The sequence below is a fragment of the Parasteatoda tepidariorum genome, chromosome 6 (genome assembly GCF_043381705.1).
Source record: "Parasteatoda tepidariorum isolate YZ-2023 chromosome 6, CAS_Ptep_4.0, whole genome shotgun sequence".
Lineage (NCBI taxonomy): Eukaryota > Metazoa > Arthropoda > Arachnida > Araneae > Theridiidae > Parasteatoda > Parasteatoda tepidariorum.
Window position 1 is genome coordinate 64471376 of NC_092209.1, and position 20206 is coordinate 64491581.

General features: G+C 28.3%; 1 protein-coding gene across 1 annotated transcript in view; it reads right to left on the reverse strand.

Moving 5' to 3' along the window:
* LOC107443668 (metalloprotease TIKI2) overlaps positions 1-20206 on the reverse strand; it is an 88784-nt gene that overhangs the window by 51176 nt on the left and 17402 nt on the right. The window contains exons 2-5 of the mRNA XM_043051304.2: positions 14052-14123; positions 9121-9328; positions 7790-7933; positions 3539-3735 (exon numbers count right to left, since the gene is read on the reverse strand). Coding sequence (XP_042907238.1) covers positions 3539-3735; positions 7790-7933; positions 9121-9328; positions 14052-14123 — 621 coding nt within the window. The remainder of the gene's footprint in view (positions 1-3538; positions 3736-7789; positions 7934-9120; positions 9329-14051; positions 14124-20206) is intronic.

A 20206-nucleotide genomic window follows, 5' to 3' on the forward strand; every position in this document is an offset into this window, starting at 1 on the left:
GACAATTTCATAGGTGTTTTTATAAATACGAATAAAACTATTTTTAGGTATTAATATTTGGTACAAAGATATTTTGGAACTTTCGAGTAATATATTAATTACTTGTATTAACGGGACCTTGGCCAAAGAACGGGACAATTAAGAGGGGGGGTTGAATTCCCTAATTCTTAAGTTTGGCAACAAATTTTTCCTAGTTATAAAGAAACTTTTGTAAGTTATTTGTAGTAGTTTTGTAGAAACTCTGATGATTGGAACTCGAAGTAATTGTAATTAAAATTTCGCTTCTTATCTGAAATATTAATTGCTTGGTTACTTCATGTGCGGTACTAAGTAATCAGGGGTCTGTCGAGGCCGAATTTACTACCGTTTAGCGGTACCTTCACAAATTCAACTTTAGGACAAAAAGTAGTTTCACAAATTCAATTTTAGGAAAAACGAAAGTTTCACAAAATACTTTTTCTTAAAATTTTATTTTTGTATCCCTTAAGAAACGATAAATCCATATTTTTTGTGCTGATATTTTAATATAATTTTTAATTTTTCACAAATTATGCCTAAATTTTCACAAAATAGATACCTTTCAGAAAAACCTAGACAGACCCCTGGTAATGTAATTGGGTACCCGCAAACGTGGGTATCGAACCCAATTGGTCCCTATATCATGGCGTTTTCTTATGCCACGAGTTAATATAGTTTGACATCCACGTGTGACGTCGTCGCTTGAAGATACCCAATAAAATCTGATAAAAAAAACTGACACAGCTTGATTATAAACCAAACCAATAAACCAGCTCTTTTCAATTGTCTTCTTTTTCTCGAGTTGCAGGAATCCAATTGCCCTGCTATTAAGTTCGGTAATAAATAATAACTGATCCAAAGCTAACTCTTAAACGTTATTAGATTGTAGCAACTCTGTTAGTTAGAGCAGAGATAATTCATGTTTTATATGTAATATGAGACATTTATAGGAATCTCTTTGTTCAACTTTGAAAACATCAACAATTTGCATACAAATCAATACTGATTTGATTAAAACTTTAAAATTTTATAAAAGAAATTCATTTACATGTATAACTGACCTTAAATTCGTTTGTGCCCTTTGAAAACCTTCTACATTAAATTTAGATCATCTTCCAAAAAGAGTTGATATAGTGCTTTCTCGCAAGGCTCTACCTGATGAAAAGAATAAGCCCACGATGCATGTATTATTCTTTTTTTCTTCTGATTCACGTTTTTTAAAAGTTTTATCGCTGTTACTCTTGTTGACAGCCTAGCTTGACGGATGGTGGGTAATCCTTTCCTTCAATGCCGCTGATTGCCCCGCACATTAACACCGGTGCATACCTACGATGATAATCTGTACCTTACTCAGCCTTTGGCGCTATTTGTATCGAAATTATCTGCCGACTTATCTTTTTGGAGGGCACCCTCGCCTTTACACGTTAAACTTGGAACTAAAAGTGGAAATGGGTAGGCAAGTTCAAGAAGAAAAGAGTTTGTATTCCTCATCTTATCCCAACCTAACGAGAGAGAAAAAAAGAAGCTTTTTAAGCTTTTGACTCATTAAGATTTTGATTAGTTTTTGTGCCAAAACAGTGGAAGCAGCTGAAATATGAGATTAAAACTGACTGTTGTCGAGGATTCGGTATCGAATTTTTCTGTTTCAATTTTTAATTTCGGGAAGAATAGGGATTATTTTTGGAAAAGGGAAAAAGAGAAGAAAAAAAAAGTCTTACAAAAGTAATTACGGAGACAAATTATAGAAGACTTCCTCACTTGATCTACAACAAAGATTGTGAGTCATTTGTTAGAACAGAGGGAGAAAAGTCTGTCTTTTTTCATTTTTTTCAAGAGACATTTGTATTAGATAAAACAGTTTGGCAAAGAATACCAGAATGCTTCAGAAATTTTGAAAAATGTTTAGTCGAAAATTTTTCATTTATGTTGATTTATGTGTGAAAAATACAAAAGGAATTCATATGTATTATTTAACCTCACATAAAAAATACACCAATTAACAAATATTTTTAGATTTAGATTAGATTTTCATTGTTGAGAATGACATAGCAACAATCAGTGGTTTACAAATTCCAGCCACCACGATTCCTAAATTTTACTATTTTGTGCGCCTAGTATTTTAGCAAAATTTAACCTTAAAAAATCCCCCTGAAAATCCAAACTGGTCATAACGCCAACAAATTTTGACTGAAAATGTAACCATGAATAATGTAACTCGGACCTCTTATATTTTTTTGCGTGTTTTGTAGATTATTCCCATCAAATATTACGTAGACGCAGGATTTACATAGCTTTAATAATATTAATTTTGTTTATAGTATCTCTTATAATTTTGTGCGAGTTCAACGATTACTCACATCGAACATTGCGTGGACGTCGACCTCATAGCTTTTATAATACTATTTTGTTAACGTTTGTCTCGTTGCATATATCCCCAAGTCACAAAATACGCAAGTAATAGCATCTTCATACTTATATCTTCATTTCTTTTAATTTTAAACGCTGTATTTCATCTTGAAAGACATTTTTTTAAATCTCTTCAAAAATTTATGTCTAGAAATTGGCGACAACTTTTATAAAAGTAGCAAATAATATATTTTTTTTCGTTTTTTGGCTTCATAAAATCGTTGCTTTAACAAAAATAAGAATATGGTTTGACTTGCAAAGTATACAGCATAATTGATCAATATTATTGGTTAAGCCTGTTGCAATATTTTAATACCTACATTTGTTGCTTCATAATAAACAAAGCAATAATTATAGTAGAAATACGCATATTTTATTGCAAAACGTTTGTGATTTGAAAATTTAAAACTAGCATCAATATTTTTATCTCTGCAGCGGAGTTACTAATTTATCAAACGTGCATGAATATCTTCAATAAAAATTGTGGCTTTACATTTACATTGATTACTTCATGATAAGAAATATTTTCACAATTTATTATAATTGCTTTATGAAGCAATATTTTTAAGAATGTAGAAGCATGCGTATTTTAAATTCAAAGCGTCTCTGTCAATATTTTGGAAATGTTAACTTCATCAATAACAATGTTAACTACATTTTCAAAATAGTAATGGCGTAACTGGTTTGCTAAACGTGTCTTAATATTAAAAAAAAAAAAAAATAAAAAACTATGGCTTTAGAATGACATCGATAGCTTTATGATAAACAAAGCAATATTTTCAAGAGTCTAAGCATGTATATTTTAATACAAATAATAAATATAGCAATGGCGCAACTGGTTTACTATATAAATGTGTATCAATATTTTCAATTAAGACTGTGGCCTTATGCAGGCTCAATTAGAGTCATGATTGGAAAAAAATGCTAGGTATCTGGCTAAAAAAAGTCCCAACTTTTGTAATGTTAAACTATAAAAGATATAATATCTTGTATTGAACTAATATCAGATCATTTACGAAAAAAAAATATTACCAAAATGTTTGTTTTGTTCTTAACACTTTTTTGAAATTACTTATGCATAACAAAGATATACATTTCATCAACAATACTTTACCTGTGAAACATCCAAGCCATTCAGAGGTAAGCACTGTTCTTCAGCCCGCTCTACAGCTCCAGATTTTTTACCTAACCTAGTCGCTTCCCGAGCCAAATATAGATCTAGGACAGGAATGCCTCTAGTTCGAACATCACTTTCCGTCAAGGAATTCAACATGAGCATCACCCACACGGGTCTTTTCTTCTCCCAGTTACCTGAAAAATAAATAAATAAACTACTTGACCACTTCAATAATGCCGAAATTCAACCTATATTGAGAAAATTGAATATTTAATCTTATTTTTAATTGGATACTTGCAAATGATGTCATCGTAGGCAAATTGTAGTTTGTTGACTCTAAAGCCAATCAGGTGGGACGCACACGCGTGACGTTTTTTACAGGTATCCAATTAAATCTGATTTAAGTCACATGATTAGGCATAATCACTTCACTTCCTCTCGAGTTGAAAGTGCAATTTAAAAAAAAAATTAAATTTGTGACTAAATTTACCTCTTTGTATGTTAAATATTTCATTTTTCTTAGATATAATAAATAATAATTCAAAGACATCAAATTAATTTGAATTAATTTAAATTATTTTTAGGACCAGCTACTGGTAGTTACTATCGGCACTGATTCAACAGCGTGGAGAGAATTCGAGTTGAATATTTTTATAAATGGTAAAACCGAGTTTCAATTCAGTGAATACTTTATTGGATTGAAATCTTGATTTAACAAAATACTAACAACAATACTAAAACAATACTAAAAGTGAAAGTTTATGCCTAACTAGCTAGTTATGATATTCACCAAAACGGCGACAAATGATGATCTGTAATAACGCTAAAAGTTTGGAGAAAACATTTTGCAAGGATCGTTATCCAAGTCTCGGCGGTCCTCTCACAATTACACACTGTGGAACAATTTTGTTGTTGCATTTACACAAATATTTCCTTTTGCTTAATTCGGGCGTGGGACATCCAATCATAAATTATTTTTGCCCCTAAAGCTACATTATTTTACTAAATGTCATTTTAAGGCTATTTTTTGTCGAAATGTGTAGATTTCAAAACGTTATATATTACAATGGGTCGCGTAAATGTTGCTATAAACTTCTAAGGGAGTTAGGGCACATCATCAGGATCAAAATTGCATAAAAACCCATGCCTTTAAATGCCGTCGTATATGATTCAGGGCGCTTCCGTATTACGACCTATTCAGAACTAAAAAAAGATTACTTCTTAATAGGGAAGCACCCTAGCTGCGTATGATGACATTACTTGACATTTTCTATGCAGTTTTAATCCTGGTGTTGTGCCCTAACTCCCCTAGAAGTTTCTCTCAACATTTAAGCTACTCATTGTTATATAGAACATTTTTAAACTTGTATATTTCGACAAAAAATAGAATAAAATGTCATTAAAAAAACAATAACTTGGTGAGAGAAATCAATTGCATACTTGATAGCAGATTGGAAAAATATCCGAGATCCATTAAAAAATCTCACGCATCAGAGAAAAAAATATGTTCTCCAATGTGATTGTTTTTTTTTTTTTTTAATTTTTTTTTTAATTTTCTTATTATATTATTTTTTTTAATGCACTCTACAATTTTTCGATGTTGTAGGTTCGTTTCCAAATTAAATATTTAAAATTGGGAAGTTATAATAATTTTTTTTTTCACCATAATAAAACTGCTCATCATTAGTTTGTTTTAGTTTTAACAATTGACTAGGTATCTATTTTAAAAAAAAATAAAAATACATGTATTCGAAAAGATCTCAAGATAGAAGAGATGTTATCTCTTCTTTTCTTAACTCATTCCAGGAAGTAAATGAATTTTTTTTTAAATCTTATTGTTAGCCAGTTTCTATTTTTAAATTATTGTTTACACAAACAATCCTTACTGCAAAAAAGCAAAGGAGAAAAGCAATTTAGCCAGTTCTTTCGGTCGTTAACGTTGTATAACAGTTTAGAGAAAATAATTCAGTCGCTATATAGTTTTGAATTAAATTTGATCCCTATTTATATTATTATACTATATTTCATACGGAGAAGACGAGTAAAGATATACTTAGTGGTTTTACTATTTTATAGTGCTGTCACTAAGGGCAATTCCACCATTTGCGAATGCCATATTTGTAGACCTAAAAAGAATATAGCTCAGTTAAAAAAAAAAAAAAATCCAGAAGCTCTTATAAAATTTGTTAAAAAAAATCTTGCTGTCATTTACACTTACTCCATTTTTTATTAGCCTTAATAAGTTTAAAAAAAAAAAAAACTTTTTAAAAACTAAAAACACGAGGTACAAAGGACGTAGTGCACAGTGTTACAAATGTAACTGTCAGTTTTTAATTTCTAAAAAGAAAATTAAATTTCTGAAACTTAATTACAAAAAATTAGAGCAAGATACCAAAAATTATTTTAACAATAATTCTTAGAACTACTTGACTTTTTTCTGACACATAAGCAAATTAAAAACTGAACTATACGTTTGCATTTCATTTTAATTACATTTATAACGCTATATATTTTCTTAAAAAAATATTTATTCCTTATTGCTGAGTTTTTTCGGCAAACGTTATTTTCCGGCAAAATATTATTTTGAAAATTGCTTGCTTCAAAACTGAATTCTGTACAAGGGAAACATTTTTGATTAAATTCCTTAGCGACTTCAGATGGAAAAAAAAACTCTCCCTCTATATATATAAATAAAAAATAGAGTGTTTTTTCCTTATTCTTGTAAAAAAACCAAAATAAAGCGGGAAAACTGTCACTTCTGCTAAACTTCGTTCGCGTGATAAACAAAGTTGACATGCCGCAAGGATGAAAGAAAAAGCATCCTGGCTCTGCATCAAAGAAAATTATGTCAAAGTTGCGAACAGTAAACCCCAAGAACAGATGTATAATCGCAATTTATTAGTTGAAGCCTTTTTGCTCATGTGAATCTATCTTACATTAAAACATTTAGAAGTGCTTGATTAAAATTGGATTGTTTATGCGAAAATAACAATAAGTCCTTCTTTAAATAATTATTGTTGCCTCTCGTCTGAGTGAAGAATGAATTTCTTTCCTTCGTTTGATGTATCTTTCTATAATTGACTTGTCTTTTTCTGTGAGTGACTTTTCGAAGTTAACTCAGAGCAACGTACCAATTCAAATAATAAAAAAAATTAAAAACTTTCACATTTAAAACAAGTAACTATTTTATAAATAATCATTAACCCTTTTGCTTTACGCCATTAGAAGTTCATTTAGTGTTGCATACCAAATCAAAAAAAAAAATTTTTCTGTAAAAAATCATGTCATTATTTTAGAAATAATAAATAGCCTTTTTAGGGTGCATGCCTTTTGAAGTTTATTCAGTGTAGAGTACCAATTCAAAAAAAATTATTTTTTTAGTTAAAATTTATGTCATCAATTTTACAAACTACCAATAACCGTTTTGCTGCATGACTTTCGAAATTATATCTTCGAAAAATTCAATGCCAATATTTATTCGGCAAATATTGAGCATTAATTTCCAAAGATTAAAATTTTGTAAAAGTTTAATAATAATATATTTATTTTATGATCGAGACATTTAACAATAAACCTGGAGATAGCACAGTTATTCCTATAGAAAAACAATTATCGAAAAAGTTACAAAATCGCACAAATTTATTATTAAGATTAAAATAAATTATTTTTACAGCTATTCAAATAACTATCACATTACAAAATTTTGTTACTTATAAGTATTCATTACTCTGTAAAAAATTCCGAATCAAATTACGGTATAAAGTCTCTGAAACTTTGGGTGCATCATCCGTAAAATCCATTTTTACAGTAAAATATCATACCGTAAACTTTACAGTAATATTTATTTAATTAGAGTGATTTTGCGATTATTACTGTACAGTATTACCGTAATTTTTATTACTGTAAAAATTATGGTATATCAGATTTTTGTTCCGTAATATGTTCCGGTAAATATGGATTTTACTGTATAAGTGCAAGCACCTTGAGTGCTGGTACTTTTCACCGTAATTTGGAATGGAAATTTTTTAAGTATATAAGAAAATTAAAACTATTATAAAAGTTGTTATTAAGGAATTAATATTTAAAATTTCATTCAATATTTATTAAAATTCAATCATTTGGAGTCAGCGTCAAGAGAAATTTCGTTATACGCAACCGTAAATTAACTCACTCTAAGAAATTACTTTATACAATATGTGAAATAATTCTTTTTTGAAAGATTTATAATTACTATATAAAATAACGTACCAGCCATTGCCTTAAAGAGATATTCAGCAAAAAGTCCTCTATGTTCATCTTCCATCCAGTTTGGAATCATAAGCTTCACATAGTCCAGGTGCCGTTTTAATCGACGATAAAGCTCTTCGGGAAGAATATCTGATAGAGACTTCCCTGTAGTTGAAAAGCAAAAGATATAATATCTACAGAAACACTTTCTTCACACTTGACACTTATTGAACTATTAATAAGATGCAAAATGAATTATTGCGTAACCCTACAAAAGTATTGTTTTTCTTAGCAGTGAGAAATTTTTAAATTTATCTGGAATAAAATTGATGAGTTGGAATTGAAGATTGAAACAGTTTTTTATTGCCAAAAGTCCAAGATTCGAATCCCAGTGGTGGCTGATTGATACGAATTTTGCGCTCTGCTCGTGCCGGTTACAGTGCTGATGTAAATTATCTTCAGTTGCAGGCAGATCATGGGTAAGAATTCCCTTGCAGTCAATTCCACACAATTCAATTCAATTTCACTATTATAATTTACAATTATATAACTTGAAGCTTAAAAATATTTCAAACGTAAATACTGATTGATACCAAACCATGATTGATATGAATTTTGCGCTCTGCTCGTGCCGGCTACAGTGCTGATGTAAATTATCTTCAGTTGCAGACAGATCATGGGTAAGAATTCCCTTGCAGTCAATTCCACACAATTCAATTCAATTTCACTATTATAATTTACAATTTTATAACTTGCAGCTTAAAAATATTTCAATCGTAAATACTGTTCACATCATCGTAAAAGTAATATAGTAGAAATTCATGGGAGTTTACGGAGATGATATTAACAAAAAATTTCAATTTCATTACCGGGACTACTTATTCAATTGCAATTACACATTAAATATTCAAACAAGAGATTTCAAAGTTATAGTTCTTATTACTACCCCTTTAGTAAAAAAATACAAAACTTAAAAGTTAATTTTACCGAATAAATAGTTTTTATACCAACCAAAGAATTACCAAATTTTACATAGTTTACCAAATTTTAAAACTATTTTATATAACAAAAACATATTTTATTGTTAATTTTACCAAAATATTACCAAAGCTCTTCGGTAAAAATGACCGAGTTTTGGCGTAGTAACACAGTAAATTTTACCATATTCTGGTAGACCATACTTTTTTCTCAGTGTATACTATAATTAAATATATCGTGTATATATTTAAATGTCATATATATTTTTGAAGGTTTAATATATTTAAACATTATGCATGTTTAAATGTTTCTATAATTTAAGCGTATACAACACATCTATTCCATGTCAGTAATATTCTCGCTGATACACTTACCCGTCGGTAACATCTGACAGCTAGCAAGCTGTGCCACTGTTTCAGGATCGGATAAGTCAAGCTCAAAAAAGACACTGTCAGCTCTTTCGAAAGACTTCTTGGCTGGAAAAGGAATGTGGTCCCATACCATAGTGTACGGTACATGGATCGTACCGAAGAAATACACCGGCGGTACTCTCTCGGACAATGTCCATAGAAATGAGGTATCCTGAAATTAATATCAAGAACTTAAATCTTATTTCTCATCAGTACTTTCTTCTCTGCATCCTTGTAGGAATTTCAAATAGCGTTAAACCATGATATCGTGAAAAAAATTTGCTGCAACATTAAAATTGTGAGAAGTCTAACTATATTATCGTGAAAATTAATAAATTTTAATTTGATTACATGATAATATGGTTCAATCTGAAAGGCTACATGGTTCAATTTTGCTCTTTTTCGAACATAAAATTTAATAGAAACTGTTTCGAAAGAACAAAAGTACATAATGCAATTGGATTACTCTAATTAAAATAAAGTGAAATTGTGAAATTACACCAATAAGATTACGCTAAATTTTTAGTTGCTGAAATTTTTTTTAATATTTGCTTCGTTTGGAATATGAAGTGCTGCTTTCTTTTTTTTTAATGCTAAATTGGAAGGAAAAAAAATTAACTTCAGAAGCTTATAAAATAATCAAAAATAAAGGACCAAACTGTTTTTTCGCTGCACAGAATTATCTGTAATCTCTAAAGAAAGAAAAAAATGTCAGCTTACTAGTTTCCTTATCTTGAATGATTAAAGCTGGAAAAAAATTTCACTGATAATTTGTGTGAAATTTGAAAATTTTCATGTATTGCCTCTGGCACAGCATTGTGTTGGTTTAAAATATCGAGTTTTGGAAAATTATTTTAATCCACTATTTTGCGTATTTAAACTTTTTCCAGAAAATAAAAAAGGATTAATTTTTAGAAGAGTTTAAGAAGGTGTAATTTCGTTTAACTTTCTATTTCAATTTATATGCATGGTTCTAAATATTTACTCTAGAGTATTCTTATTTCCAAAACTATTTATATGTATAAAAAAGGTTCTACTTTAAACCCATTATCAAATTTCGTGTAATGCTTTCGTGTACAAAATCTTCCTAGCGAACAGTTAGGAAAAACATATCACAATAAAAATTTTTTTACTCATTTGCGGAGTGTTTCGTAAACAACACCCTTACATTTTTAAAACATGGCAGAAACTGAATTTAAAAAACTATGCTCGCTGACGAATCATTATTGAAGAAGACAAGATAATAAATATTAAAAAGAGTTTGACTTTCAGAAGAAACGGAGGAATTGATAGGTGATTATCAGACACAGTTTAAAACAGAAAAGCTAATTTTGATATTTTTAATCTTATCATCATCATTCACGATTCTTCAATTTTCCATAACGCTATTTTTTTAAATTTTATTTGCTTAAATGTTAAGTGACCTCTAATGTGAATAGTTTTTTGACTAGATAAGGTATTTAAAATGTTATATTAAAGGTGGTCATTGCGATACGCCATACATACAAGATTTATACAAATTTACTCAAGTCGTACAAATACATTCAATAAATAAACCATCAAATTTGCAGAGGGATACAATTTCACAATTATAATATACAATAAAAATTTTGGAAATTAGACCAATCTAGGCATATGGTAAAATATATTTCACCGAAAATTAGCTAAGTCATTCAGTTATAACTTGAAAATTATGGTGAAAATAAAACTGCATAGTAATAATCGATAAGTGTATTGATTAGAGAAATTGAATAAAACAATTTCATTTCCTTATTAATATAAACGGATGCCAGCGATAAAGATTGCGGCGTTTTCAATTGATGCAGTATTATCTGTTCCCAAAATAAAGCTCATGAAAATTTTCTTAAGTTTAAGGACATTCCATGGACTTAAAAACTAATAACCACGTGTATGCGGAGATCATGATCAGTACACAAAAAACAGAGACATTGGCACTAAAAACTGATTTAGTGCTGACATTAAATTTAATGATGTGGCAAAAGACTAAGCCGCGTCTTTAACATTGACTGACTGTTCACTTTTGGCGCCAGTGTCATTCAGATTGGAGGAGCGGCAAAGCGCTTTCTTTTCCTCCTTAAACGTTTAACTTTGCCATTGTTATCATCAACAAATATGCGTGAATTCAATAATGAGTTTGTTCCTTAGAAATGATTCGAAGTTTTTTTTCTCATAGGTTGGTTGATAAAGTTCTAGTTAGTATATCATTACTACTTTTTGGGTAAAATTTGATTCCCTTCCACGCCCTTATGATTTCATTTTCAGAATGATCTAATGGTATCGATTTTATTAATCTACGAGCAAACTTTTAAGTTTAAATTTTATATTTTTACTCCTAATCAGATAACGATTTTTTTATAAATTTGAATTCTTAATAGTCATATTTTGTGAAATTTAAGTTTCCATTAGCTCACATTTTCTTACGCATTTATTACGTCTAAATTACGATTTTTGCTATAGCGTTGTGATAATGACAAGAAATATTTACATGTACCGTCATGATAATCAATGAACAAATATTTTAAGTCTTATTTTTTCATTTTGACCCTCTCATTTTGAATAAATTTAAATTAAATAATTATTAATACACACCTTTAAATTCTTGTTATTTTACATTAATTATATATTATTATATATTAATATAAACTATTGTAATATAATATAGATTTATTACATTTTTCTAATAATTATTATATTTATTTTTGTCATAACACTGCGATATCATCACCAAAAATACTTACAAATATCGCTCTAATAGCTAAAGAACGGATATTTTAAGTCTTAATTTTTCACTTATATTATCTAAATTTAAATTAATACTTAATACAAACATTTAAATTTATATTATCTTACATTTATAACAGATNACCTTTAAATTCGTGTTATTTTACATTAATTATATATTATTATATATTAATATAAACTATTATAATATAATATAGATTTACTAGGAGGCTTCGCCCCCTGCTCGCTGACGCTCGCCCACCAACGGAACTGCTTTCGCAGTTCATTTCAGATTGCTTTGCAATCCAATGCTCGCTTTGCTCGCTCATTGGATACGTTCTTAACGTCTAGCTTTTGTATACTTTTTTGAATACTGAAGTTCCGAAAACTTTTCACTGTAGAAAATTCTGAACCTGTACATTTCAATATAATCTGGGCATTTGGCGATACAACACTTATAGAATTGAAAGATTTATTACTTCAAGCGCTCAGGTATCATAATTTTGATCTAGTTGCGCTTCTATGTCATTTTGATTTATGTTGCTAAGTTAACTTTCAAAAAATTCGATGGCTGGCAACAGCATTTTTATTTTTAAAGTTGTTTATTTTTATTTCTTTTAGAATTCGTTATTTTTTTAGCGATACGTTTTTTGACCGAACAAAATTCTTTACCGACTGTTTTCTGTATATATGAAGAAAATAAAGTAAATATTTAAGTGCTGTGAAAAGAATCTTATTTAGTTGTACAAAGTACTTCCTTAAAAATGAAAACTGTTGCCACCGGCGGAAAAGAAATACAGCCAAAATTTGGGAGCCACGTAAGGGAATTATATATATTAGATTACATTTTCTAATAACTATTATGTTTATTTTTGTTATAACGCTGCGATATCATCACCGAAAATACTTACAAATATCGCTCTAATAGCTAAAGAACGGATATTTTAAGTCTTAATTTTTCACTTATATTATCTAAATTTAAATTAATACTTAATACAAACATTTAAATTTATATTATCTTACATTTATAACAGATTTATTACACCGAATGACCAATTCACATTGAAATAAAAAAAATGCTTCCCCGTGGTTACATTTAAAATTTAAAGAGTTTGATACAACCTTCGTAATCATTTTTAAACTCTTATGTACAATACAAACTTCCTATCCCATTTAAATTTGACTGGGACATAATAATTGCATATTTACGAAAGATGATGGATCAAATTCCAATAAAAAACTAAATATTATATTCGAATTAAATTTTTTCTTCAGAAAATCAATAAATAGTTTTTAAAAAAATGGTAAAATTGTATGACAGTCAAGAATAAACTGAGTTTTTAAATGTGATTTTTTAAATTCGAATTCTTTCAATTCTCCCACTTATCACTTTTAAATATCCCCTATATTTGAATCAAATTTCAATTAAAAGATTTTCAAGAAATCTATCATAATTTTTTCTAAACTTCCAAAATAATATGACTCCCAGAAATAAACTAAGTTTTTAAACGTTATCTTATGACATGTTTAATAATTCATATTCTTTCAATTCTCCCACTTATCACTTTTAAATATTCATTATATTTGAACCTAATTCTGAATAAAGGATTTTGAAATACTCAATAATAATTTTTTTAGAATAATAAGATTATATTACACTAAAAAAAACTAAGTTTTTAAACGTTGTTTTATGAAATACTTGTAACTTTGAATTGTTTCAATTCTCCTACTTATTACTTTCAAATATTCACTATATTTGAATCCAATTCTAATTAAATGATTTTCAGAATTTCAATTATAATTTTTCTAAAATAACAAAATTATATTACACTCAAAAAGGAACAATATTGTATAATATAAATAAATCAAATTTTTAAATGTTGTTTTATGACACGCTTTTTATCTTCGAATTCTCTTACTTATCACTTTTAAATGTCTACTTTATTTGAATCTAATTTTAATAAAAGGATTTTCAGAAAATCAATACAAAATTTTCTTAAAATTGCGAAATTATTTAACATTAAAAAATAAAATTAACTAAGTTTGTAAACATTGTTTTATGGCATGAATTTCAATTCGAATTCCTTCGATACCCATCTTAAAAAATATGAGAATTTTAGAAAGATTATTGAATAAAAATAATAATCACCCACTTGTTGTGATTGTTCGCATGATAATTGTCGTTTTTTATGTCTTTTAGCAGTAGACATGGTCAATGACTGGACCTAAAAAAAATGAAGGAAACATTATTCAAAGCAAAATATTACTCTGCTGAAATTGAATGGGAAAAACTTTGTTCGCAAGAATGAAATGAGCTTGTTTGTTGTTTACTAAAACTAAAATAGTTTTCACTTTTTTATAATTCAAAAAGGAAAGTTGTTAATAAAATGTTTTTGATTACATACTATTCTAAAAAAATATACCATATAGAATGATTAAGTTACATATAAGAAGAAAAATCATCCCTAACTAAACTGAGTGTTCATAAACATTAAAAATAAAACACAAAAAAATATTGTGAGTTTTGATTAAAAATAGCTTGCTGTGTTTTACACCTGATTATCAGGTACATAATGAATATCCTTTATTTATAATGTTCTAATAAATAAATATTTTTTTCTTTTATTTATATATTTATATCCTTTATGTACTAATATTGGTTTAAAAATATTCTGGAGCAAATTAAAATCATAACCACTTTTTAACAATTATTAACTTTTCAGATATAAATAATAAATATATCATCTAAGCTCCCATCACAAGATTTGATGAAATTCCCACAAAACTTCCAATTTCCCTTTAGTCAGCTGAATCCTGTCAATTCTGAAGTGATTAATATTAATCGCCTTCATAATAAAGCTCATACCATAAAGTAAGAAGCTCATATTGATTTTTTAATTGTTGAGCAATATGGAGCAAACGAACTGATATATCCTGTTAGAAAAAAATCATGAATAAATTTCTGAAGGAAATAAATATAAAGCATAGACAATTCACTTAGAACCACTTCGCCAGGTTATCTTTTCTTGAACGATGAATTATGAAGACAATGATGAATAGACCACAAGTAAATCATGATTAATAGCCGTGGAAGGAATGATGAATCGAGGAAACTTGATTATCGTCTTGATAAACAAAGGCACAAAAAGGCAATATTAAGAGCCATTTTTTTTGTCTCTGTCATTAGAATTGTGCTACTTAACAGCCTTTAACAATTATACGATTGCTTTAAATGCTGTAATAATTTAAATTCATTTCAGACAAATCTGGAATGAATTTATTAATTACACAGCCAAAATAATGTGAAACATTAATTGTTGTTTTTCGATATCGCCTAAGGAAAATATGGTTTTTAAATGGAGTAAATTAAAAATGCATTAGTATAACATTAAACTGTTTGATTCAATATGATGGATTAATAAACTTAATGAGATTTGATATCCATTGCAATCGAATATGAGGCCCTAATTAAATTTTAAAAGTAATAGTAAATATTGATGTGGCATTCCGTTATTTTAGCTTGTGGTTTATATCTCAAAGTAAACAAAATATAAGGCAAAACCTTTTTTCTTAAGGAAAACAAAAAGTAATTTTCTTAAACATAGTCTAAAATTTTTAAAAAATGTATTTTCGATAAATAAACATTGTTTTTAAAGATATTTTCTGGGGTCTCAATAATGTTATTTTGATGAATAAAGTTTTTTTTCCTCGTAGCTACAGCTATGAAATTGAAAAGAAAGTATATTAACTTAAGAGGACTCCATATCACAGGAGAAACTTTTCGTTTCAAATTCTCTTTCACATTTACTACTAATTTAAAAGAAATAAAAATAGACTTCCGACAAACCTTATTGGAAGAGCACTGCCCCATTGCGTAATCCTAATTTATCTTCTCATAATTTATTTTCATTTTGACATTTTAAAAATTTCTTTTCAGTATTTAAAACTCTAGGGCTTACTCTAGGTTTGTTTGAACTCACTTTTTCTATACTTTAAATTTTAAATTAATCGTGAAAAAGAATTTGCAACGAAATATTTCCTCCCCCCCCCTGGTATGGCGCCCTTTTAAAGCACAGAACTGAGATTATTTGCAAATATTGCATTAAAAAAGGATTTATTTTCGCATATATGCATAAAATAAAAATAATAAAATGAAATAAAAACTGCAGCATAAATTATACCAGAATCTTTCTTTGAATCTAACTCAAAAGAAAATACGAGCTGTAGAATACGCTAATTGCTATAATTTAAGCCATATCTTTCTGTTTCTTGTTTTGGAGAAGAAAAAAAAGCGAAAGAAAAAGAAAATGAAAATGCAAATTTTAGCATATTGCATAATAATCTTGAGTGTTAAGTCAGATATAATATTTTCAGATGCATATTTTATGAAAAATACATAAGGATTACGTTGCAACAAATATTTTGCGCAACCTTGAAACAATTTAATTAAGTTTTATCCAGTAGCTGAAATGATAATATTTTAGTTTGTATAGAGATACATAAATTTAGTAAACGTGTTTATCTTCAACCTTGCGAAGAGTTTTTCAAATTTGAATGCATATTGTGTCTCTAATAAGCATTTGATTGTATATTAAGGCTCGCCCTTGAACTATTTTCGAGATTTTTTTCTACATCATCATCACATGGCATGTATTTTCAACAAATATCTACCTTCATACTCACACTGAAAAAAAATTGGGTAAAAACTACCAAAATATGGTAAAATTTACCATGCTTTTGGCTCTATGGGGATAACAGAAAGTTCGGTAATTTTTCTCGGCAATGTCATTACCATACAATATGGGTATATTACCAGAATTTATTATATTTATTACATTAATTTATTACCGAATTATTAGAATTCTCTTCTTGCATCAAATTTAGTTTGGGTACCCTATATCAAAGCAGCAATTTTAAAAGGCTTAAGCATGTTTTTGGCACTAAAAAAAGTTGCCAAATCAAACAATTAATATGCTAGTACTTATCACTAAGTAGGAGACATTTGTCTATTGTATTGTTTCACTCAGGAACTCAAAATAGCATCTAAAAATGTAGTTGCCTGCGCTTAATAGTAATTTATCAGTTCTTGAAGTACCGTTGAAAACTTATACGTTTCCAAAATGCCATTAAATAAATTTATGGAGAAAATTTTTTTATCCTCCCTGAGATCCCCGAAATCATCAAATACCAAATGCTTCTCGATATCTTCCACTTCCACATTAATGGTAAATTTAAAGTGGAAGAATAAATTCAAACTTAATAGGCGTTAAATATTGAAAAGGTTCAAACAATAGTGACAAGTTCAAACATTAAAAATGAATTTAGTCAAAAGCAAATTTTAACTAAAGATAAACTCAAACTAGCTTATAAATTTGCAACACACTTTTCTAAAATTCATAAACGGGATGAAATAAATTTATTTATCGATATATTTCTATTCCACAATAAGAACAAGCTTGAGAATGAAGATTAAATTTAAATATTCGGGATATTAAAATTAAAAGATAAATTTAAGCACTAACGAAATGTTCCAGCTTAAAACGCGAAGTGGTACATAAATTCAGACAAGTAGATAAATTAATATTAGACTATTAACATGATGATAAAATTATATCAGAATATAGATAGTAGTATCAAAATATACATAGTACTATCAGAAGGGTATATAAATTTATAGCAAACCTTTCTGAAATTCAAATATGCGATGAAATAAATTTATTTATCGATATATTTCTCTTCCGCAATAAGAATAAGCTTGGAAATGTAGAATAAATTTGAATATTAGAGATGTTAAAATTAAGAGATAAATTAAAACATTAAGGAAATGTTTCAAGCGTAAAAGATGAATTTAATCATTTTAGATAAAGTTTAACTAAACATATATTTTAACAAAAAGTGATATTCTAAAACTTAAAATAAATAACAACAATAAAATTTAAATCCTATGAAACATAAAAAATTAAAAATAACTTAAAATAGTACTGATAAAGACTAAGTGGGTATTAATCACGTTTATTTTACGTATTTCTAACGAGTAATTGATAATTGAAGCGTTTTATGTAAAGTATTGTAAAATATAAGTTATCAAAAATATTAAAATTTGAAATGTAACATAGTACTAAAATATATATGATCTTTTTGCTTTATCATTACAGCAATAGCGCCTTATCCATTCTGAAGAGACAGGAAATAAAAGATACTGAAGATGATAGATATGCTATGGATGGTTTGAACTCGGAACATGGAGAAAAAATCTCCTTTTCAAGGGGCACCACAGCTCGTAGGCGGGTTGGGTGGGTCTAAAGGACATGTTTCTCTCGATATCCGATGACCCGAAGGAGTGTCCGATAACCCATCGGCACAGTTTTCTTGTAAATGTCCTTCTATAAATATCTGTCACATTGGCCAACAGCGAGATGACATTCATTTTTATTTATTTTGCTATCATCTTGGCGATCATTTCTCTTTTCCATTTTATTTTTTTTTTCTTTTGAAAAATGTAGGTTTAGTTTGCGAGAATTACAGCCTTATATTATATCGTCGCCAATTAAGCCACTCCCCCACCCGAAGGTGGATTTAGTGAAGAATTCGGTGACAGAGAAGCTTAATAACGCATCGCTGAGTTGTTGATGAGTAGGAAAAAATTACAACTCAGCTTCAATTTTCGGTGCCAAAGATAAGAGATGAAGAGAAAAAATTATGGAGTGCTTGGGTAATTTTAGAGTGCTGTTTTTTTTCTTCCAATGATTTTTATTTTAAATGGCTGAGAAATGGCTTTTTAACTAAACCTCACATTTACCATGTATCATGAGTCAATAATAATAATAAAAAATTAGCAAGATTACACTGATAGAAATTTTGAAGCATGTTGTTTAATTTTGCTACAATTTGAAAGCAGTGTCATGTTGAAACAGTACAATTATCGTGCATATTTTATCATTCCTAAACGTGATCTCACGATATTACTGCTCAAGTTCAACAGAATCGTTGTTCAATTTAACAATTTATAAAGTTTGGAACTAACTTGCTCGATAGCATTTACCACTGAAATTATTTTTCCCTAAGTGTAAATCTAAAATAATTTTAAATTTATATTAGAGTAATATTTTATTAATATAGTATATATTTTATTAATATAAATTAAAAATGTAGTGAATCTGTATAAATATGTTATGGTTAATGCTATAAATTTGGTTATTATTCGTAATAATCCGCGATTATTAATAATAACTACGTTTTTTGGTTAATCTGATAAATTATGCACATTAATAACATTAATAGGCTATTATTATTAATTGATTATGAAGTTTGGTCAGTGTCATTAATTCGGCATAATTTATTGAAAGTTCACCATTTACATAATTTTTGTATGTCTATGTGCAGTGTTAATAAATCTGTCGCTCCAGATATTTGTAGGATTTCAAAAAATAAGGAACTTCGTGAAAGATGGATTTTTACTAATGTTTTAATTTGAAATAATAAAGCTTTGAAAGTGAATTTTTTTTTCATATATATTATTATATTTATTGATGTATGATAATTTTTGAAACCTTCAGATTATAAAAAAATATGAGATATAAATGATTCAGTAATATTACGATAATTATTACAGTAAAAATTACGGTATATTTAATAGTAATACTCATTTTTTTTAAAATGATTCAGTAATTTTACGATAATTATTACAGTAAAAATTACGGTATATCAATTTTTCTTGATCCGTAACATACTCGAGTAAAAATGGATTTTACGGTAAAAGTACCGGCACCAGAAGTGCAAGTACTTTTCCGGTAATTCAATCAGTAAATTTTTTACAGTGTACTCAATGATTAAAAAAATGATAAAAAAAATGTAAAATAATAAAAAAAAAAGCTTATTCAACCTCTTTTTAAGGTTGCAGCAACATTGCACAATATTACAGATTATTACAGATCTATGAAAGAATATTATGGCTCAACGTTGAACTGATTTTTCCTAGTAAGTGCATAAAACGATAAATAGAAAATAACATTTTCTTTTTCTTCTAAGGATATTTGCTGGCAACATTTATTAAAAATGTATCATGTTCAGCTTCTGTACAAGTTCTTTTCTAATTTAGTTGTGNGTTTGCGAAGCAAACCATATAAGATTGTGTAGCAATATTTGGGGGTTGGCGAGCTTTAGCGAACAGGGGGCACCACCTACTAGTTTACATAATTTTTGTATGTCCATGTGCTGTGTTAATAAATCTGTCGCTGCAGATATTTGTAGGATTTTAAAAAATAAGGAACTTCGTGAAATATGGATTTTTACTTATGTTTTATTTTGA